This window comes from Nymphaea colorata, chromosome 13 (assembly GCF_008831285.2).
Source record: "Nymphaea colorata isolate Beijing-Zhang1983 chromosome 13, ASM883128v2, whole genome shotgun sequence".
Taxonomy (NCBI): Eukaryota; Viridiplantae; Streptophyta; class Magnoliopsida; order Nymphaeales; family Nymphaeaceae; genus Nymphaea; species Nymphaea colorata.
The window spans coordinates 4206329-4230832 of record NC_045150.1 but is presented as its reverse complement, the minus strand read 5'-3'; the positions used below and the strand labels follow the sequence as shown (position 1 = coordinate 4230832).

The 24504-nt window shown below is 38.7% G+C and overlaps 1 protein-coding gene across 3 annotated transcripts in view; it reads right to left on the bottom strand.

The window, feature by feature from the left end:
* Nucleotides 1-24504, bottom strand: part of LOC116266863 (uncharacterized) — a 42252-nt gene that overhangs the window by 2815 nt on the left and 14933 nt on the right. For 2 of the 3 annotated variants that reach the window (XM_031648302.2, XM_031648301.2), the window contains exons 9-13: nucleotides 23370-23449; nucleotides 17394-17566; nucleotides 9085-9159; nucleotides 2640-2680; nucleotides 321-426 (exon numbers count right to left, since the gene is read on the bottom strand). In XM_031648302.2, the coding sequence (XP_031504162.1) occupies nucleotides 321-426; nucleotides 2640-2680; nucleotides 9085-9159; nucleotides 17394-17566; nucleotides 23370-23449 (475 nt within the window). Of the gene's footprint in view, nucleotides 1-320; nucleotides 427-2639; nucleotides 2681-2893; nucleotides 3032-9084; nucleotides 9160-17393; nucleotides 17567-23369; nucleotides 23450-24504 lie in introns of those variants that run through there. The other variant, XM_031648303.2, reaches the window with a different exon arrangement.

Sequence of the window (24504 nt, the reverse complement as noted above, 5' to 3'; positions counted from 1 at the left end):
TCTAATTATGTCATTGCTCCAATCAGAAAAATCTTGCTTCTGTGCTATATACATGCTTAACAAACCCAGATATTGATTTACGGCTATGTTTATGGCAAGGAGATACAGATATTTCTTCACAAAATTGTTTTATTCTCTTCTTTAAATTGTTTCTTTTTACCGGTCTTTTTTACTCGATAGAAAACAGTTATCAAGATTCAAGAATACCACTTAAAAAGTCACCACCAACTCAAGTTGCAACCAAAATAGTTTCCGGAAGTGGCACGTTGATCACAATTATCTAGCATATAGGCATAAAAGGCCAAGAAAGATGTACATACAGCTCCATAACGCATTCCAATCATTTGTGCAAGTCCACAAGGCTCATACATGGAAGGAACAAGAACCATATCCGCTGCTGCATAAAGCATGTGGGACAATTCTTCACTGCATATTAGTAAGAACAAAGAAGACAACATAAATGACTCTATGTTCAGCATATGTGGGCAACAAGTATCAAATGAAGAATCCATGTAACATGGGTGACAGTAAGCATGTGAAGCTACGTCACATAGGTGCAGGTATGGGTGCCGGTATGGATTTCGGTATGGTTACGGGTGCAGAGGACTTTCAAAAAATTTGGGTACAGGAACGACTGTACACACACACACACATATATATATAATTATAAGGAAACAAAACAATATAGAAAGTTCCATTAAAGAAAATTAAATTCCTGGTTGCTGGAAAATCCAGCTGATTAGGTGGAGTTAGACCATAGAGAACATAAACAGCCCTTTTTAGTGTCTATCAAGGGCTCTTCATTTCCGTTGTCTAACCATGAAGATTTGAAATAAGATCTAATTAGTGGACAGAAATGGACTTGGTCAATTCTAACTAAGTCCAAAAAGGACGGATATGGTCATGGGTGCATTGACTGCACCAGACACAGGTTTGACCATGTCCAAGGGTGTACTCATACCCATGTCGTACCCAGTGTCAACATAGTTACCTCACTCAAACCAACTACCCTGTGACACAGATGTGAAGTGATTTAAAAAAGTTTGGCTGGAGGACACAGCTGTGGCATAATTGTCTAAAAAAGTTCATACACTCATAAGTTACAGTAGTATTAATTTGCTTTTAGACTTTTAGTAAGTATTTGTCACTAAAAGTAGCATAATTGGTGCATAAATTGAACAAACAAACCCCCAATTTTGACATTTCACAAATGCAAACACCTTTACAACACTGGAGAAATAACAAATAAGTATCACAACAAAGAATATTTATACAATAATACAACTCAACCTTGAATGACTAAAATAAAAGTACACATATTTTCATAAAATAATAGGGCATGTAAGGAAGCTTAAAGTATAGCCACAAATATCATGATATTTACGATAAAAACATGAAAACCAAAAAAAAAAAATACCGTGTTATTTTCAAAATATCGCCAAAAAATATATATCGCATTTTTGTTGCAATAAAAAACGCTTGTTTTCATCTCAGTTTAAACCTGCACTCAAACAGGGGCATCTTGGTATTTTTTGAAAATTTTAAAAGTTTAAACTGCACGTGCTCCATTTCCTTTTTAAAAGGGGTAGTTTATGTAAAGAAAAGGTTTTAAAAGGGCTGTTTTGAACTTTTTTGTTCTTTTTAATGGTAAAACTGGTGAAGGAGAACAGGATTAGCCGATTAGGGCATCCAAGCCCTTTTTCCCTCCATGATATGTTTTGGGCCTTGCTGCTCTTTGGAGAGAAGTTGGAGACATAAAAAGGGAGAAACCACCTGCGGTGAGTTTTATTTTTACTAGCTTTTTTTTCTATTATTTTTTTTTACAGATTTCCCTTCACTCAGGTTTGTTTTGCCTTTAAACTATTTAATAGAGGAGCAGCAAGCTACCCCTAGTTCAAGAATCTAGAGTGTAGACTTAAAGTTTTTTTTTTTTCAAGTTTTAACTTCTATTTTATGTCTCCTCCTTAGTTCTTTGAATATTTTATTTTTACATAATTTTTTGAAATTTTCTATTATTTTAAAAAAATTGCCGAGATTTTCTTGAGATTTTTCCAAGAAAAATAGCTTTGCCAAAAATATTCGAGAAAAACCTCGCCGATATTTTCCCACGAATGATATTTGTGGCTATGCACTTAACTTAAACAAATGTATAATTATAAATCAACAAGGAAAAATACTGAAATAACCTTAAAAAGTAAAATTAATTTAACTTTATGTGATCAAACTTGATAGATACCAAATTTCGAACAAGACAATTGGTGCATCAACCAAACCAGACACTTCTTTGACCATGCCCAAGCCATACCAACTCCTGGACTTGTGTCCAGCTAGGTCACACAGGTAACTATGATTGCCCCGATGCTCGCGTCCATACATGGGTATGTGGAAGTGGGTACGGCAGAGCAAATGGGTATGGCTTGGATTGGGGTTTGAGTTGGACCCAATCCAAGCCAACAAACTTTAAAACTTTAAAACATAAAACCTATGTCACATGAGTGCAAGGCGCGGGCGTGCCGGTGGCAGTGCAGATGCTGGTGTCGGTACATCACATCTTAGAAAACAAGGATAATCTCTCTACTTAGTCAGCAAAAAGGAAAAGGGATTTACTACTATATAGATTGATTGCCAACACAATATACCTATATGTGAGAAGAATTCTGATGTTGCTTCCTTTGTTATACTGATTGCAAAAAATAACAAGCAGTTAACCATATATTCCTCATACATCAATAAGAGCAAAGCCAACATGAACAAAGTATTCTATGACAATAATAAGGACAGGAGGCAAAAGCACAATCCAGTAAAAGAAGCATTTCAATTTTCAAAATTATTTAACCGCTAAGGGAATTATACAAACATATCAAATAAAAATAACAATGAGAGAGAGAGTGAGGGAGAGAGCAACATACAAATTACAGGATTTATGGAAGATAGCAAGAACACATTTGATTATTCATTTATGCAATGGAACTCTCTTTAGGATCAAAATTACTAAATAAGCCTCCCAATAAACCACCACAATGACCCGAACCTGCCATACCAAAGATCCAGCTTATTGCATTCATAAGCACTAAGGATACATTCAGAAAAGGCTAAAGCTGAAATGGGTGAAGGCTTCAAGTCAAAATGATCACACTGAGCACAAGTGGAAGGATATTCCTGGAAAACATACATGTTGCTATGTCTTTACCCTTCAGCCAATATTTGCATCATGTTGGGATCCATGATAAATTCGACAAACAATATTTTTTCGATTCTATTCACTTGCATATTGATTCATAAATATTACATGGGATGTTAAGCACCATCTTACATAAATAAGACCAATATCCATACAACAAGTTATATCATATGAAGATCTAGAACAAAACTGAATCAATCAAACACATCTTAAAAGTCTCCCTCAAGTTGTGATTGGTCTTGAACCATGGACAACTTGTCTTTTAGATATCAAAAAACATGCTTTGCCAATCCCCTTGTGAATAGATCAACTACTTTGTCCTTGATTGTCGATACCAATACAGTGAGGCTCCATTTCTTTGTTGTGAACTTTTTGCCTGATCATTGATCAAATGTTGTTCTATCTCAATGATTTATGTGATTATGGTGAACCAATAAAAAAATCTTTTATGGCACTTTGGTTACTGCACAACAACAATAATCTTGAGATATATTCTCCCAGTTCTCTTAATAGATTTCTAACATCAGAACTTTATAAGTACACACATATTTTACATACATATATTGTTGCAAATTGAAGAAAGGAGGAGACGAGAGAGAGCCAAAAGAGATATCAATTAACGTAACCCTAATATCCTTTAAAAGAGATTAGGGCAGGCCCCTCAAGCTGGAGCATATATATCAATCATGCTCAACTTGTTACAACATCTCAAAAAATCGCCTATGGTAAGAGCATTGGTGAGGATATCAACTGTCTGATCTTCTGAGGAGACATGAATAGTGCTAACAATTCCTTTTTGAACTAGGTCCCGAACATAGTGGCAATCCACTTCAATGTGTTTAGTCCTCTCATAGAAGACAAGATTGTTAGCAATATATGTAGCTGCCTTGTTGTCATAATACATCTTCATTAGGAGATTTGCTAAAACAACCAATTCTAAAAGTAGTGATCTAACTAGGGCTGCACAACGAGTCGAGCCAACTCGAGCTCGACTCGAACTCGCTCGATAAACTTGACTCGAGCTCGACTCATTTTTTATACGAGTCAAGCTCGAGCTTAAATATAAACTCGAGTATGTTAACGAGTCGAGTTTGAGTTAGTCAGACTCGACTCGATAAAACTCGCCTTGACTCGATTTTCATCTCATTTTTTATTTTTTCTTTTTTTTTTTAACCAACGCAGCATAATCTATTTTTTTTGTTTTATGCTTTTTAACTTTCCCTCTCTTCACCACGCCTATTTTCTTTACCCTCGCGTTTTTTCTTTACCCTCATTGTTACACTTTCAATCAAGCAAACACTTTTCTCATTCTCCCTCTCGTTTGTCGCTGGTTCATTTTCTCTCCCTCTTTTTTCTCTTTTCTTGCAACGCCTTTTCCTCATCGAGCAGGTGGCACCGTGGCAGGCTGATATGCAGAGACTCTTTCTCACCCACGCCTTTCCTCCTCCCCCATGTCATAATGCAGCATCGTTACCGAGGAGCCAACAGCGAAAAGGACGGCAGGGCGAACTTAGCAAACACGCATTAACGACGATAAACGAGCTGGCCTCGAGTCGAGCTCGAAGGCAATCGCTCGAGTCGAGCTCGAGCTGAAGTTGTGAAGCTCGTCTCGAGCTCGAGCTTGGCTCGAGCTCACTAAATATGAGTCGAGTCGAGCTCGAGCTCAAGCCGGCCGAGCTCGAGCTCAAGCCGGCCGAGCTCGAGCTCGACTCGGCTCGTGTGCAGCCCTAGATCTAACCCAAGGCATTTCAGCCGTAATTTGAGCTATAGCCCTATATTCTGGTTCAGCACTAGATCGAACTACCACATTCTACTTCTTGCTCCTCCAGGAAATAAGATTACCTCCCACAAAGACACAAAAACCTATAGTAGACTTCTTGTTATCTACAGATCCTGCATAATCAGCATCACTATATGCTTCGATGTCAACACATTCTCCCATTTTTGAACCATAACCCCTTTCCCGGGGCTGATTTCAAGTACCTTACAATCATTCAGGTTTTTTCCATGACCTGGCTTAACTTATTCATGGCAAAACTAATGTCAGGGCGAGAGACAGTCAAATATAACAGTTTTCCTATCAAAGATCTGTAAGATATAGAGTCAAATGGCTTTGAGTCATCATCATGTATATGAATGCGGGGATTCATGGGAAGTGTGGCAGGTTTGGTCCCCATTTTTGAAACACTACAACTCCTTTATTACTACGACAAGAAAATAACGGAGTTGTCCAAGGTCATTTGTAACAAAGTGTTGCTGTAAAAACTCCTTTGTTTGAGTTATCTCTTGATCATTCTCCCCGGTAAGAACGATATCATCCACGTAAACAATCAATATCACCATACCCGATGAGCCTCGCTTGATAAACAATGAGTGATTAAGTTGGGATCGGCAAAATTCACACTTAGATAACACCTTAGTAAGCTTCTGAAACCATGCACAAGGACTTTGTTTAAGTCCATAAATAGCGCTTTTTAATTTGCACACCTTGGAACACTCCCCCTGTCGCTCAAAATCTGGTGGTTGCTACATATAGACGGTCTCAGAAAGGTCTCCAAACAGAAAGACATTTTTCACATCCAACTGAAAGAGAAGCCACTCTCGCTAGAGAACAAGAGATATAATCAATCGAATAGTGCCCAACCGAGCCACAGGTGAAAATGTCTCAAAGAAGTCAACACCATAAGTTTGAGTATACCCTTTTGCGATGAACCTTCCAACTGAACCATCAAGATGATACTTGATGGTGAAAACCCATCCTGATCTAATCACATCACAGTGCATCGGGGGATCCACCAAATCCCAAGTCTCTTGAGAAAGAAGAGCATCCATTTCCTCCTGCATGGCTAGTCGCTAATGTGCATCTAGCAGGGTTTGATGGTGAGAAGATGTGATAACATGACTAGATAGAGCTTGATCAAACGACACCAAGCTAGTAATCAGACGGTCAGTAGAGACAACATGAGAAATAGGATGTAGTGTGCACTGTCGCTTGCCCTTGCGAACGACAATAAGAAGATCTGCTGCAGAATGGTCATCATTTAAACCTGAGTCAGTCTTATCAGTGGAGCTTACCTCTTGAGATGATGCTGGTGGACGGTTGACAGAGAGACCAAGACGACGAGTGTCAACCAATGGCGAATCAAGGAAACGTTCATGTGACGTAGGTTGAGATGGTGGAAATGACTCAAGTGACACTGGTGGAATAGAAAGAGGTATAGGGACATGCATCTTAGATGGAGAGGGACTTGATGGGGAAAAATAAGGACGAGACTCAAAGAAGGTAACATCCGCACTGATAATGTCTTTTTTAGTCAGGGGATCAAAGCATTTATGTCATTTTTGATTGGCCGAGTAGCCAATAAAGACACATTTGATGGCTTGGGCAACAAGTTTATTTTTTTTGGGCCTAGGATATGTGCAAAGCAAGTGCATCCAAATATTTTGGGAGGTAAATGAAATAACAGATGCCCTAGATAGAGAATTTGGATGGGAATACGTTCTTGGATGGACGAAGAGGGTAATCTATTGTTGAGGTAACATGCAGTAAGTGTTAAAGAGAATTTCTGAAATATTAGAAAGTTAGAGAGGATATCTTTAAATATTTCCTCACAGTTGTTGGACCTTTTTTGTAAAGTGTGTACCGCTTGCCCTAATCTCTTTTAAAGGAGATTAGGGTTACGTTAACTGATATCTCTTTTGGCTCTCTATCTCTCCTATCGCAACATCACTCTCTCTCTTCTCGTCCTTTCTTCAATCTGCAACAAGGTATCAAAGCCCTAGATCCAGGATTGTGCGATCTAAGGTTTCACGTTCCTTCCTTCATCTCTTACCTCTTCCTCCAAGCTAGGGTTCACGTCTACATTTTCTGTTGATTTCAAGAGAAGCGATTAACCTGTTTGGTGGAAAGGGGCTAATCACGTTTAACATGTAGAAACGTGATTAGCACCCTTGTGTTGCTGTTGCCGTGGAAGACATGGAGAAACGTTGATGAAGTTGCTGCCGTGGAAGAAGATGGTGGATCTGATAAGGATGTATCATAACTGATTTTCTGCTGTCGTGGAAGAAGATCTATGACGTTATGTATCAGATTTGATTTTCTGCTGCCGTGGAAGAAGATATATGACATTGTGTATCAGAGCTGGCCTGTTGTTGTCGATGCATCAGATCTGATTTTCTGATATTGTGGAAGAAGATCTATGATGTTCAGATCTATTTATAAGATCTGATTTTCTATTGTTGTGGAAGAAGATCTATGACGTTATGTATCAGATCTGATTTTTTTTTGTTGCCGTCGAAGAAGATTTTGGGCATTCAGATATGACCTTTTGCTGCCATGGAAGAAGTTCTTGGACATTCAGATCTGCTTGGTCGTGTGGTACTTGGTAGATCCTAACAAGCAGAGGTATGTTGTAATGGCAAGACTAAGATATTTTCTTGGTATTGAAATTGCTAGATCAGGTACAATCCTTGTGCTAAATCAAAGGAAGTATACCTTGGATTTACTGAAGGAGACAGGAAAACTAGGGTGTAGACCACCTTCTACTCCTCTGGATGCTGGACACAAACTCAGTATTAAGGATAGAGAACCTCTTTGTGAAGAGGCTAAGGGGAGGTATCAACGTCTGGTTAGAAGATTGATCTACCTCACTCTAACTAGACCTTATATCATTTTTGTTGTAAATGTGATGAGTCAGTTCATGCACGCTCCTACAGATACTCATTTGAAAGCTGTCGACAGAATCTTATGTTACTTGAAGAAGAATCCTGGCAATGGGCTTCTATACGTGAAACAAGGGCCTATTGAGATTGAAGGGTATTCAAATGCAGACTGGGCAGACTGTGTTGATACTAGAAGATCTACTTCAGGGTATTGCGTTTACTTGGGGAGAAATCTTGTTGTTTGGAGGAGCAAGAGACAAGATGTTTGTTCCCACTCAAGTACAGAGGCTGAATATAGGGTTGTTGCTACTGGAGTGTTAAAATTACTGTGGCTGAAAGTATTGCTGACTGATATTGGGATAGAGATTGAAGGACATCTGAAGATGTACTGTGATAACAAGTCTGCAATCAATCTGGCCAACAACCCTGTGTCACATGACCGAACAAAGCATGTCGAGATTGACCGTCACTTCATCCGGGAGAGAATTGATGCCAGAGAGTTGATTCTACCATATATGAGGTCTGAAGAGCAAACTATTGATCTTCTGGCTAAAGCCTTACCTGTGACTTAGTTTGAGAGAAATGTATCGGGCATGTTTGATAAGTATGCCCAACTTGAGGAGAAGTGTTGACACATGTTGTATTTGAGTCGCCTATCCGGGTTTGGATCTGGACCCGATCCAGTGTGTTACTGGCCCTACTTAACCTGTGTAAACCCTAATTTCTGTGTGTCAGTGAGAATCTAAGAGAGAGTGTCTGGTTGCTGGTGAGCACCAGTCCTCCTCACCCGTGGTTTTTTCCCTCTAGTTGAGGGGTTTTCCACGTTACATCTGTGTTCGTTCATTGTTTTACTCTTTTACTATTTCTACAAGACAATTTTCCTAGTTTCATTTTTCCTAGTTATCATGAAGAATAACAACTATGTTAAAAATAGCCGCTAGGACTAGCTTAACAATTACTTCCTCCTCTCTCTTTCATTCCAATACAATTTCTAACAATGGGTTTGAATCTCATTAATCATTATATTTAAATGCATTTGGGATGCAATTCATGGGAGATAAAACAAAGTCATTTTTTAAAGTGAGTATTTCTATATGTTGAGCTTTATGCATATTTGTGTGCCCATACAATAAGTGCCAGTTTGTCTCATACAACATTATGACCATATTACATAATGATAATGTAAAAAAGGTGTTTGTGCCATAAAAACATTTTATAATGCATCACAGATAGATGTTTACTGTGTTTGCTAAGTCTTCAAACTCCTTCTGAACTCGATTATCTGATGCCTTGCCAAGCAAAACCATTTGCCCTCTCTGCAGAACAACGAGGGAAAGAATGAAGTAAAAGAATGTCCATGAAATGTTTTAGCCTTTACATTTTCATAGCAACACTCAATCAACTGCAAAGTTGTAACGGCATTTCAGGAAGAAATAGTTCTCAAATCAACAGAAAGAGCGTAACACATTTAAAATTTGGTATCTCTGAATTTTCATAGTTCAGATACAAGAACACTTTCTATGATCTCCTTGAGAAGACCTTCAGTAACAAGCTACAGAATCCAGATGCATGTTAGATGCAACACCAGATTTCCTATAAGAATTGGCACAACAATCATTTCAAACTCTTATAACATGCTAAGTGTTCCAGAATGCTAAGTGTTCCAGACTCTTTTTAAAAACCAACCTAAACTCAATGGCACTGAAACAGAGTTGTGCCTAGACTCTAGACTAGATCTGTTACAAGAATTTGTCTATGTAAACAATTGTACATGAAATCCAGCTCCAGATTGTCACGAGATCCAGATCCATACGTTCACTTTGGTTTCAGATTCGAAGCACACTAGCTTCATTTTCTTGTGATCCAAATTTGCTGTATTTGTACTTTTCATTTTTCCATTGCACTGTGCTATTGACTATTGTGTCTTCTGTTCTTGGAGGACATTTTTGTAAACATGGAAAGTACTATCCTACTTGAAGAGGACTTTCCACGTTAATATTAAATATGTATTGTAACTGAAAAGATTACCTTCCTTTAAGTTCTTAGTCTTGTGTGCTGAACTACTGAAACAAAAGGTGCCAAATCTAGTGCCATATCAGAAACAGGGACTATGGATGGTCTTCTTCAAGGTATGTCTTAATAAAACTTGTTTGCTTCAAGTTATTTACTTTCTAAAATCCAGCTCATGTTTCAGACTTTCAGTCATTTCCGTTTTTTCAGACTGATATTCAGACCGGGGTCTATCTTTGAAACCCTAGATCATTACTGTGTTTCCTGACCTCTGATGCCAAATCCATCTGTCCTAAAACCCTTTCTTATGAAGTGCCGGAAACATAGAAGCTTTCATTTTCATTAATAGAAGTAGAATACATACCAGAGATTATTTGGCAGAATACAGAGTCATGGAAAACTCGCCATGACTGCTTAACAAGCTTGAGGAGGGTGTCCACAAAAACAAATAAATAAACAAACAAACAAATACACACACTTACACACACACACACACACACACACACACACATATATATATATATATATATAGAGAGAGAGAGAGAGAGGAAGGGAAATATCCAATACCACTTGGTCAAGGACAAAACTCTAAAGTCATGTATGTGATCTTAAGATTGATGTGATAGGAAACATATATCAAGTCAATCATTTTTTGGATTTGGATGTACCGTGGACTCATCCAAAAATTAGTGGCTCGTATAACACAAAAATTTTGGTAAACAGAAAATTTATATTTTTTTACAGAACAGCACTAAAGCATGTCAATAACATCAGTAATCATAAACATGCAAGCACATTGATACTTTGTCTAAAATATTCTTTAACAAAAAGATAAGTGCACTAATTTTTGTTTCTGACCTCAGTTGGTTTAGGATAAACATGGTAGTTATTGATAATGCATGAAATGCGTGAATGCATAACAATATTTTCATGCAATTTTGATATGAGTCAATGATTAAACCTCCATGTTTGTGCTTGTGTTTGTGACTGTGTAGGGTTCAAGGAGCTGCAGTTCAGATTTGATCAGAATCTGAGCCAAAACAAAGAAACTATGTGCAGTATAGTGAAATTATGCTCCTAAGGGTGAAAATCATAATTTTACATCATTTTTTATGCAAGAAGAATCAAGATTGAAGAATCTTAATCCAACTGCACTCACAACTAACTAAAACTCAAACAAACTATCAAAGGAACAAGAGGAACAGAAGAAAAATAAGAAAACACTTCATTTCTTTCAACTTTTTGACTGTGTTACAAAATGACCTACGTCCCTTTATATAGAGAAAGTGATGGATTGCGGATCTGGATCCGTTTAACAAGTACCAAAAATCTAACTAAATCCAATTACATGATTCGATTATGCTTCCATCTTGCATCAGACTCCCCTAGTTGAAGAAGAGTCACCCTCGACGAGTTTAGATCTTTTATTCTGCCAAAATGATTCTTCACCTTAGAGAGTTTGGACAAAGTTTGGATCTGTTAAACAAAAGGTTCCACCGCTCAGATGTTAAAGTGGTGTCTGCTCACTATCTTCTGAACATGATCAAGGGGGCGGCTTAGGTGGTGGCTTTGGAGAAGAAACACATGCTTGGATATGATCTAAAGGCATTCCTGATTCAAATCCAGTCTCAAGTGATGGAAAGAACTGGTTTGGATCCAAATATGAACTCTTATACCCGTGAATCGGGCGATATGGACCTGAACCGGGTCCAAAACCTGTTTTGGTTTGAACCGGTCCCAAAAGGAACCGGTCCAAACCCACGAGCGCCTTGAGCGGCAGCTTGAGGCGCTGCTCATGGTTACCCCTTTCCGCCTCAAACAGGGGCGGAAGGGGCAAACCAGAGGGCTGAAGAGCGGCGCCCACCGGCGCCGCCCCATCTTGTCTGAATGGGAGAAGAGGTGGACGGCGGCTACCTGTCGCCTCCGGTCTGCCGGCGGGCGGCGATTCCATGGGCGGAGCCCATTCCAGAGGCAGGGTGTAACGCTTGTCTTTTTCAGGTTGGGTTGGAGCGGGTCCAAACCCGGACCCGAAATCTACGTCGTGAAGGAGCCCGTGCGAGGGAACTCTTCCCCCCTCACCTTCCTCAACGTCTCCTTCTCTTTTGTCTTTTGCTGGTTCACACGACAAAGAACTACGGGAGGCGGAAGGTGGTTGTAGCGGCGTTTGAGTCGGCGGAGAAAGGACTGCGGCGGCGCTCTGGTAAGCCCTCTCGACCTCTGCCTCTTCTCCCTCGCCTTTTCCTTCTTCACCTCCTCCCTCCTGCGCAGCCTCCTCTCCTCTCCGCCAGTGCCCTCCCTCTGCTCGCATGATCTCTCTTTCCCTCTTTGCACACTCTCGTCTCTCTCGCGCTCTCTCTGCTCTGCTCACTTCCCTCTGTCAGCGCCTCCCTCACCCACGTTCTCTGCTCAAGCATGCTCAGGCTCAGCCCACACTCACTTCCCTCTGTCAGCGCCCTCGCTCCCTAGCATCTGCTCTCTCTCTCTTCTCTCACGCGCTCTCACCCTCAGCCAAACCTCATACTCACGGCCGACTTCCCTTCTTCTAACGGCACATTTTCCCTTTTGACCTCTCTTTTGCAAAAGCTCACCCTATTTACGATTGTTTGGTCGGATTTCAGCTTGGGGACTTGTCTTCCCCCCGGATTTCAGCTTGGGGACTTGTCTTCCCCCTCATAGCAGCGACTTTAAGGCAATGGTGGAGGCGGCAGTGAGAAATTTTAGCCGCTTGGAGACACTTGGACTCGTGAGGTGGCTGCCAGAAGGATTGCAGCAGTCTAGACTCTTGATTTGGGGTGAGCAAGGCGTAATTGAGCCTATTTTATTGTATATTTTCCTTTGGAGCACGTATAATTATTGTTTGAGCATGCTAGAATTAGAATTTGATGTTTAGGGATGCATGTTAGCGACTTTGCTTTTCTGGAGAAAGTTTAGTATTATGTTGATCTTTTATGGTTCATGTATATATTGATCTTTTAAGCTTGAAGTATTGATTTTCGAAGCAACAGGGAAGCATGGTAGAGATTGTGATGTTGGGGGGAAGATTTAGAACCGTCTTAGTGAGCACGTAGCACATGCTTTTGTGAATGGGTGTATCTTGGAGTTATTTGGGGAAAGCATACGTAAGTTGGATATGACTATGGAGTTGACGCCCCGACTAAAGAAAGCAAATGAGAATTGGGTCGTGATGGATTGATCCAAATTCCAAACAGTGAATTTTGACGTTTGGTGGCAACGTCAAGAGGTTAGGAGGAGGCCTATTGGAGGGCTTGTAGGTCGCACTATCCGTCGACACCTTCTTGAGGCGATGACATGTGCCTCAATGATTTTGTTTTATGTTTATTTAGATCGTAAAGGTAACTAGTAGAAATCTTATCTTGTGGTTATGTCTGCAGGTACATCGGGCACGTCCCGTAGACATTGAGTGACCAGTTTCGAAGCTCGAGGCATTTTGAAGAGTCTTGTGGGCGCACGATAGGTATGGCAGCATTCCAGGCAAATCCCTGCTTGGAGCAAATGTGTGTTCCTAGGATCGTGGGATCATAGGATTGTGTTGTGATTGATTGATTGTTCTGTGAGTGAATGAGTGTATGCATGCAAATAGGTAAGACTGAGGTGGGGTATCTAACTAAAACTAAACTAAAACTCAAACAAACTATCAAAGGAACAAGAGGAACAGAAGAAAAATAAGAAAACACTTCATTTCTTTCAACTTTTTGACTGTGTTACAAAATGACCTATGTCCCTTTATATAGAGAAAGTGATGGATTGCGGATCTGGATCCGTTTAACAAATACCAAAAATCTAACTAAATCCAATTACATGATTTGATTATGCTTCCATCTTGCATCAATTTTGGTCGAATCTATGCCCATGAATCCTAGCTTGCATTTATTTAAACTTAGATTATACATTTTGTGTTAATAAAATAGCTTTACATAGAAACCAGATGAATCAATTAGAAAAGAAAGGAGATAAGGTAGTATTTGGAAAATCCAGCATTAATGAGGGACTGTTTTTGAAAAAAAAAACCCAACCCTATCTCATGAGAAAGGGGAGCACGACAATCAGCCGCCTCCACCCTTTTGATGGTCTCCCTTGGTGATGCTTGAGGAATAATAAGCTCCTCCGGCTGCTAGGCTATGCTCCTTGGTGCAAAGCATTGTCACAAATAAACACAAGAAAAATGTTAAAAACAAATCTACCAAAAAAAGGGGAAAAATACAGTTTTTTTTTATACTTTTTATGATTGATTATTGTTTGCGGACTGCATATTAGTTAATTAGAAGTAGTGGTTTATCTGCTCTGTTACTTTTAATGTGTCTTCTATCTTGTTTTAGCATTCCTTATGTAGTCATAGTTTAGTTTATGTGTTTACCTTAGGAGCATTTTCAATTGCTAGCTTAAAAACTGTTGGTACATTAGTATAGAACACCATAGCTGTAGACCAACCGGCAATTTTACAGGTCTGTCGGTTGGTTTGGATCTAATTTGTAATAGTTAAGTACAGCATTTAGTTTAAATTCTTATTCTCTTACGTGTATTTAATATTTATTTTTCATTTGCTTCAATTTTTTAGGTAAATCATAGATGCTAGTTATTAATCTTCAAAGTTAAAACACACTAATTTAATAGTTCAAACTGTTTTTTACTGTTTTCAGGTTTCTAAGTATAGTCCAGGTATTTTATCTTGCTTGTTATCTTAATTTTGTAACTTTTGTTGTAGTTTGGTAAGAAAAATATTTGTCTTTTGTTTGGAATAGATTTTAGGTGAGTTTTGGTTGTTAATCATTAAGTATAGCTAGGCTAAGTGTTCAGAGTCAAGACTGTTATGTTCTGCAGATTCAAGTTGTAAGTGTAGTGTACATAAATCTTGTGGTGTTTCTTGTTAGGTTTTACTGCAAATTCTGTTGTAATTTAGTAGATTAAACAGTTACTTTGTGTTTGAATTAATTTTTGAGTGAAAAACTAATTATTAATCATTAAATAGCTAGTTTAAGAGTGTGGACTGCTATTTAGTGTTTTCTGTGTTCTAGAGAGAGGAAGTGTTTTTCCTACTTGACTGTTTGTTACGTCACCGCATTCCTCACTGTATGGTAGTTTACAACTTTACATCACTACATTGTGAAATTTACTATTTATAATATAACTTAAATTTAGAATTCTAGCCGTCTTGTGTGCTTCGTTGGTTGTTACTGCTTTTCAGTGTAATTAGTAGTGTCACATAATTTTTTGTGTTTTACAGTAGGTTCTAGTTTAGTTTTTTAAATTTTCTGTAGATGCAGTAGTACTTTATGGATTCGAGTACATTCTTGTTTGTGTTTTACTCATATCATGCATTTGGTAGATAGTTAGAGTAGGATTAACTCATATATTGCTGTAATATTAGTAGTTTTACTTAGATTTGTGAAGTTGTAAAGGACCAAACTGTCATACTTGAATCTATATCATCTTCCAGTCCACTCTTTAGTGGTTTAATATCATTATTATTTTTTCATTCTTACCATGTTGCTTATAGTTCGGTATAGTTAGTTTTCTGTTTTGCTTAATTAGATCTAGTTACACTTTTGTGTTTTAGCAACCTTAGCAGTAGGGCTGCACAACGAGTCGAGCCAACTCGGGCTCGACTCGAACTCGCTCGACAAAGCTCTGCTCGAACTCGACTCGTTTATAAACGAGTCGAGTTCGAGCTTAAACTTAAACTCGAGTATGTTAATGAGTCGAGTTCGACTAAGTCGAACTCGGCTCGATTAAACTCAACTCGGCTCGACTTTAACCTCGTTGACGTTTTCAAAATCTTCCCTCCTTTTTTTTTCGTTTAAAAGTTTCCCTCTCCCATTATTATATTCTACTTTTCAATCAACGACTTTTTTCCCTCTCCTTTTTCTCTCTCCTCACCACGTTCATTTTTCTTTTTTTTTTCTCTTTTCCCAACACGCCTCCTTTCTTCCCCTCACGCCCTTTTCTTCTCTTTTCCCAACACGCCCATTTCTTCCCCTCCTCATGCCTTTTTCTTCTCTTTTCCCAACACGCCCATTTCTTCCCCCACTTCGTCTGCCCTTTTCCTCCTCTCCGCTTCGTCTGCCAGCCCTCGAATGCAGCGAAAAAGGAAAGCTGAACAGTCGAGCTGCTCGAGTCGAGCTGCTCGAGTCGAGCTCGAGCTAGACGGCAGTCGCTCGAGTCGAGCTCGAGCTGAAGTTTTGAAACTCGTAACGAGCTCGAGTCGAGCTCGAGCTGGCTAAATATGAGTCGAGCCGAGCTCGAGCCGGCTGAGCTCGAGCTCGACTCGGCTCGTGTGCAGCCCTACTTAGCAGGTAGCATATTTTTGAGTTCATGTAAAGGCACAATGTAAACTTTTCTAGACTTAGGTTAGCTGGCATTAGTCAAGTGTTAGACGACTTTTGACTAAAGACATTAGTGATTGGTTGATATTCTGTTTTAGCAATCCATCTGTATTAAAACACGCAAGAGCACATTATATTTGGTGTCTTGTTTTTGTGTTCAAGCAACTTTGTATAGCTATCATTTTTGCTATCTAACACATTGTGCAGCTAAGTACCTTCTCGTGCATCTCACTACCCGCTTGAGAGGGAGGTGGGGCAACAAGGAAATCAAGGACCGCCAATGTTGGAGATTGAGGCACCATTCAAGATCAAGGAGCTCTAGAATCTTCAAATGACTGCGCACTTAGATTTAGGATTTCGTTTGTTCATTTCCTTCAAGAGTGAACCCTTATAGTAGGATTTTATTTTCTTTTGTTTGTTCTATTTTAGTATACACACACTTGTATTTATTGTAAAGGGTTCATACGATTTTCATTTCATGCAGAAGTATTCATTTAAGGATTACAACTCCTGTCCTTTTTTTATTTCACTTGAATTTGTTAGGTCAAAATTGAGATTCAACAGTTGCCCCTAGAATTTGACCAGGAGTCACTACTTGTGAATCCAGAATTATAATTGGTGCATGATTTCACAAAGTATTGCTTTTGCATTTGTTTGAAATATTTGATTTTGTATATTGAACAAGGATTTGAACTTGATAGCATAATACATTTATGCCCAAAACATCACCAGTTGTATACTTATATTCCTTGTTAAGGGTGATGTGCATCAAAAGAAGATTGAATATTTTCGCACCTTGAAAGATGTAGCCTAGTAGCCTTTTCTTTTGTGCTATTAGATGCCTCCATTTCTACAATTATGACAAACATTATCCTATTATTATTTTCACACTTTTTGTCTTTTATTTTCTAGAAGAGGGCCTAAGGTTTCCTAAGCAAATAGAGACTGTAGAATTTTTCTCATGAAAATCCAGAGAATGATATTGATACTAGAATATGTTATTAATGCACAACATTACAAAAGATTATATCAGAAAAATAAGAAACATTATGCCAAAGAAAGAAATTTAACATTAGGCATGAAACTTTTATGAGTAAATGTTGTGTTACCAAGAGTAGGAACATGTCACCATGAACTATTGAGATTGCATATTTTGAACAAATAAATTTGTGAAATTAAGAAAGTGAGAGAAGCCTTACAAGTTCTTCTACACGTCTTAAAGCATGTCTAATCAGATGGAGACCCTTCTGAGCAACCAGTCTAGTGATACAAACAACTAATGGAGCCTGCATATTTGGCTGAAGAAGACCAGGATCTAAACCAAGTCCTTTCTGCACATAGTGTTTGCAGATGGATTTTCCTTCAGCATCGTCTGATGAACGACATAACGAAAAAGAGAAGAACCATCAAAGTCATTCCTTGAAATATGACCAATAGCAAGCAGGAATATATTTATTCATGTGTCTCTATTAATTATATAGGTAGATCAATAGATGGGTGACAGATAGTCAACCATGACCACTATCATGACAAGTTAGGTGATAGCATGCGTGTAGTTATGTTTCTTTACATGTTAGATTTCAAATTTGAGCCCTTACCTTAAAGGGTTAGAGATTTCCTGTCGTCATACTGCGAAGGCTCAGCCTTATGTTGTTTATCTTTTTCAGATCTTGGTGGAATCGGAGCAACAGGTTGATCAAATGGCTCCACTCACATCCTACTGGGGAGATTTTGGGTCTATATGTAAGATTTTGATATCTAATACCAAACCACCGAATGAAGTTAGATGCAAAAGGAGAAAGAGAGAAGTGGGCTGCATGTCCAAGCAAGAAAGAAATGAAAGAGAGCAGCAACAAATGACGTCTGCCTCTTGTTATCATTATATACTAATCACGATTTAGGGTACATCATAAAATACACAAAAACAAAATAATAATAAGATTTACAAGTATGCCACCGCCCATGATGTGTTGGGCATGTGGATCAAATGGGTGGGGTCTGGGTGACCCGATCCATATGTACAAACTTAACAGCCCCCCTCAAGTTGTGCATGAGGTTTGATCATGCGCAACTTATTCTTCAATTCCCAGAAATGGTGCCCTGTGAGTCCCTTGGTAGAAAGACCAACCACTTGTTCAAACGTGGATATATAAGTGGGAACAATCTCGTCTTCCGCAACCTTCTGACAAAAATGAAGTGTTGATCAATCTCTATATGCTTAGTGCGATTATATAAAATAGGATTGAAGGCAATCTTGATCGCGCTTTGGTTGTCAAAAATAGAGATGACTAAGCAATGGAAAGAGAAAGTTGCCCAAGCAGATGACGTAACCATGAAGCTTCAGCTGTGCCTGTAGCCATTACCCTATATTCTGTCTCAGTGCTAGATCTGACAACTGCACGTTGTTTCCTGCTACTCCAACAAATAAGATTGGAATCAAGGAAGAGACAATAACCGAAAACTGATCGTCTATCGTTTGGATTACCTACTCAATCTGCATCAGTATAAGTGAAAATGTTGTGGCCATGCAAAACAGTTGACTGTCTTGTGTAGATGAGTCCATCCCCAAGAGTAGCCTTAAGATAACGCAAAAATACGTTTGGTAGCATCCATAATATGCCCTTCTGTGGGTGCATGCATAAACTGAGAGACTTAGTTCACAACATATACTATGTCTGGGTGTGTAAAAGTGAGATATTGCAACATGCCAACTATACTTCGATAGAAACTAGGATTTGGGTAGGCATCACTCCCATCAGATGCATTTAATTTTGTGTTGAGAACACTAAGTGTATTTATGGACTTGCAACTTGTCATACCTGCCCTATCCAAAATATCAAGAGTGTATTTATGTTGTGTAAGAGTTAATGTGTCACCTTTTCTATCAAGCTCAACACCCAAGAAATATCGTATTTCGCCGAGATCATTCATCTTGAATTCTTGTTGCAATACCTCCTTAACATGGGATATATGACATGAAGAGTTTTCAGTAAGAACCATGTCATCTACATATATAAGTAGCCAAGTGGTAACTTCACCTGAATGATAGATGAATAAGGAATGATCAAGTGAACTTCTGAGGAAACCAGGCTGTTGTATATGGAGGGAAAATCTATCGAACCATGAACGAGATGCTTGCTTAAGCCCACACAGTGATTTTTGTAATTTGCACACCCATTTGGTTGGATCATTGGAAACATATCCTGGAGGTTGTTCCATATAAACTTCTTCCTTTACAAAACCAAGAAAAGCATTTTTAACATCCAACTGATATAAATTCCAACCATATGAGACGGCAAGAGAGATGATAACCCGGATCGTTCCTATCTTGATGACTGAACTGAAAGTTTCATCATAATCTTCCCCGTACTGCTGAGTGAAGTCTCTAGCCACGAGTCGAGCCTTATATCTATCAATGCTTCCATCAGGTTTATACTCGAGTTTGTAAACCCATTTTGAGCCCACTACATTCTTACCATTTGGACGATGAACAATCTCCCATGTTTGACATTCATTTAAGGCAGCCATTTCTTCATTCATAGCCTCGATCTAATGTTTGCTTTTGCACGTTTGCTCACATCATTTTGGCTCCACCTTTTTGTTCAATTCTGTCATGAAGAGCTGAAAATCCAAAGAGAAATTACCATAACTTACCCATCTATCACTAGGGTGCCGCACACGTTCTGATCTACGTGGACAAGTAGTGGCAGTTTCTGGATCAACTAGAACTGATCGTCGATTATAACCACTCCTGAAAACCGATTTGCTGAAGTCATGCTCATGTTGTTGGTTTGAGTAGATGAAGGTATGCTGTCCATCTGAGTGTTCGTGGCTGTCTCGAAGTCATCAATGGTTTTGTCACTTTGTGTGTGGTGTGTATCAGCTCTTTGGTCTAATATTTCAGCATTCAGCCATGAGTCATATACATCATTTCTAACATTAAGTGTTGCATGTGGCTCCTTTAAATCCTTCAACCTGAGCTCATCAAAAACAACATGTCGTGAAATATGCACTCGTCCAGTTTTTGGATTGTAGCAACGATAGCCTTTATAATTTTTTGCATAACCCACAAATCTACACATGACAACTCGATCTTGAAACTTATTTCTCAAAGAAACATCAACATGAACATAACAGATGCATCCAAAAACATGTAGCTCATCATAATTTGGTTGTTCTTGATGTAAAATAAAGAATGGAGATTTTCCTTCAAGCATGGATAGTGGCAGTCGATTAATAACATGAACAACAGTATGGAAGGCTTCATTCCATAAAGTCATGGGCACATCAGTGTTATGCATCATAGTGAGAGCACTTTCAACTATGTGCCTATGTTTTCTTTCAACAATACCATTTTGTTGTGGTGTGTGTGGACAAGAAATCTGTCTAGTGATCCCATTATTAAGTACTCAATAAATTCATTTGAAATGAACTCACCATCACCATTACATTGGAAATGCACGATATTACTAGAGTATTTGTTTTGGACCAAGGCATGGAATTGGGTGAACAAGCGGAAAACTTTTGCATTTGCTTTTCATGAAGTGGATCCAAGTGTAACGAGAATAAGAATCAATGAAAACAACATAATATTTACTTCCGGAACAGGAAGAAATAGGAGCAGGTCCCCAAACATCAGAATAAATGGTGTCAAATAACTTCGAAGCTCGCTTATTTATTGATTGAAAAGGAAGAGCATGACTCTTACAAATATGACAACTTGAGCACATGCTAGACTCACTGACAGGACTTCGACTGGACTTTTGTAATAGTCCGTCTGCAACAAGACTTTGAATGAAAGACCGACTACAATGTGCTAAACGACCGTGCCAAAGAGATGACATATCATACTCTGTGATATTGATTTCACTATGATTGGGAAAGAATGAATCTGAAATACAAGACTTAGACACTTTTGGAGCTTCTTCAATGACGTACATGTCTCCTTTGCAAACGCCCTCAGCGAATGTCTTCTTGATTCGAGCATCATTAACATAAACAGAAGAAGGAGTAAACTCAACAGAGGAATGAGTATCACCAATAAGCATTGACACAGAAATGATATTTTTCTTGACCCAATATGTGATATTTGTGATGGAAACCATCTCCTGTGACGACTGAGCTTTTACCTAAATAAGGAAGAGCACTGGAAAGTTTACCTGCGTCACCAGTTACATGAGCTGCAGCACCAAAATCCACATACCATTGTCCTTCCTCATTTTGCTTGAGATTGACTTTAGACAACGCTGTCATTAGAATTTGCTGCACATCAGTGGAAATGTTCGATGCCGCAGTCGTGTTTGAAACAGATGACTCTGCTGCCTTATTGTCACGCCTGACCTGTTTTCCCTTGTTTTGTAGGTTGTGCCAACATTCTGACTTCACATGACCTCTCTTATTGCAATAAAAACAAGTAGGCATCCTTCGTGGTACATTTGCCTGTACATTTGTGTTAGGTATAGGAAGGATACCTCTCCCCATCCTTGCCTGTGAGTTCCAAACTCTTGGACGACTTCCTTGTAAAGCATGGGTCCCAGTGACCAATACATTGTGCCCACCAGAATGAACTAATTCATGTCGCTGTACACGACTCGCTTCATTCTGAATCAATTTTGCTTTCAAGTCTTCAAAAGAGGGAAGAACAGACAATACCTCTAAAGCAGTGCAAAAAACATCAAATTCTGGCCCCAATCCACTCAAAGCCTGTTGTACCTTGTCCTTGTCACTAACTGAATACCCTATGATGGCAAGCTGATCGCTGACATTTTTTATCTCATGTATATTCCAAGACTAAACGTGTGCCTCGCTTGATATCCTTAAATTGCCTCTTGAGTTGTAGAAATCTCGCTTCTAATACTGGAGAATACGTGGTAGCCACTGAAAGATCATCATCAACACCCGCCAAAACTTCCTCTGATAGTGTGGAGGTGATATAAGCGACGAGAGATTGATCATGAGTCATCCACATCTCATATTTAGGATTGATTTCTGCAATGGTCTCTTGAACTTGCCCTGCAACATTCTTCACCTCTCGCATAATCCATTCAGGTGGCGCAGGTGTGGTGCCATTGAGATGTCCATAGAGACGGTGACTCTTGATGAACGGAACTATTTGACGTTTCCATGTCAAATAATTGGTATGATTTAGCTTTTGTGAGATGAGTTGGGAGAGGAAATTGGACGACAAGATGCTGGAATTGCGGTGGGGATCCATAAATGCAATAATCAGAAAATAGGGGAAAATAGAAATTTTGAGATTAGGGCTAGGTGGCTGACGGTAGGGCAGATTAGGACAAACAATAGGATTAGGATTTAGGGCAGATGGTAGGGTTAGGGCAGACGATAGGATTAGGGCAAATTAGGGTAGACGATAGGATTAGGAAAGATTAGGGCAAAAAATTTAGGGATTAGAGTTAGGGTAGAAATTTGGGGATTAGGGCAGAAAATAGAGATTTGAGGATTAGGACAGAAAAGAAACAAAGATTAGGGCAGAAATTAGAGATTCTTACAGAACATAATGTGAAGTCATTCTGTATAAATTGATTTTGGTACATAATAGAATATTTGTCCCACTGTCGTTTCCATTTACATAGCTCCATTTTAATTGATGTGTCGTCGCACCTCGATGTGTTATATCGAAAAAAATTTGGGGGATAAAATGGTTGGGGTGTGACAGTGTGTGTCTGTGTGTGTATAGATGTACAACCTATGTAGGTTTATTTCGAAATGGTTTCATATTATTTTCTGCAATTTTTCTTCTTTCATTTTCTGTTTTTTCTGTTGCATTTGTCTGAAGATGAGATTTAGCAATTGGCTAACTAGCAGTTGGAGATAGTTCAACTCTCCTCTTGTCTTATTAGTGTATTTTTCATCTCCTTTGGAGATTTCATTCTTATCATTTTGTATTGCAATTCCCCTGTTTCAGAGCTTCTTTGGACATTTGCCTAGTGCATACCAAGTGCCTGTATTTCTCATTATGCCTTGTGAATTGGTGTCAAATCTTTAAACGAATTTACAAATATAACAAAACTCAAATCAAAAGATCATTAAAACTAAAGCTGAAATGACCTGGTCAGGTGTCATGGTAGAGGAATCCAACTATCACTTTTACCCATCCAAGATTAAACATGGAAATTTTAACTCAAGAACATTTCACACAGTCAATGGAAACTTACCAGAGAAATTGGCTGGTAAAAAAACATCTGTAGCTGGATTCCATACTGCAGTATCAATGCCATTCAGAATACCAAAATACCTAAGCAAATATAAATGTCATTAAGTAAAAGAGAAGAAAGAAAATGTGATTGGACAAATTTGGAAGAGATGTAAATAAGCCAGCAAATGCCAAGTGATATAAAAATCTAGAAGTTAGGTCACGAACATGATCAACATTTGAACTAATTAGACTTAAAATGGAAGGAGAATTTGATTCTAAAACAGCACACGAAAATCTCCCGAACTGGAATATATCACATGAAAGCTTATCTGATTTAACGTGTAAAATGAGTGCAAGCTCTAGAAGAAAATTTTAGGTAAACGCTCTGAAGTGAAAGAATAATAAATTTCCAAGTTGTGTGTTCTTACATACATCACATGTTGTAAAGCTGAATATTCATGTTCATCTCTCTCTCTCTCTCTCTTAGAGACACATATATGTCAGCTCCATGGAATATGTTGACTGTGTCAACCTTTTTTTTGTTGGTTAGATGCCCATTTTTTTTACCACACGCTTTCATGTTTTTGTTGGAGGAAACCTGATTTATTGGAGGAATAAGAAACAGGGAATTGTAGCGAGATCAAGTGGTGAATCCAAATATAGAGTAATAAAGCTATGGCCCAAACTACCACACACATGACATGGGTAAAGTCTATGCTTACATGTCTGGGAGTTCAAGTTTCTTTACCTATGAAGATGATATGTAATAATAAAGCTGTTACATACATTGCAAGCAATCTTATGTTTCACGAGATGATTAAACATATTGAGGTACACTGTCATTATATCAGGGATGTGGTTCAAGCGGGGAATATATCTACAGTTAATGTCACTTCAAAAGATCAAGTTGTAGATGTGTTCACCAGACCTCATCTTATTTCTAGCAGGGAATATATCTACAGTTAATGTTACTTCAAAAGATCAATTTGTAGATGTGTTCACCAGACCTCATCTTATTTCTGATTTGCAAGTTATTTTAACACCTTGAACGTGATTGACATATCAGCATCTTAAGGGGGAATCTTAAAAAATAATGTCATTGAGGGATCTTAGGGATATTAGAAAAGTTGTGGGTATGCTTTATTATCTTTCTT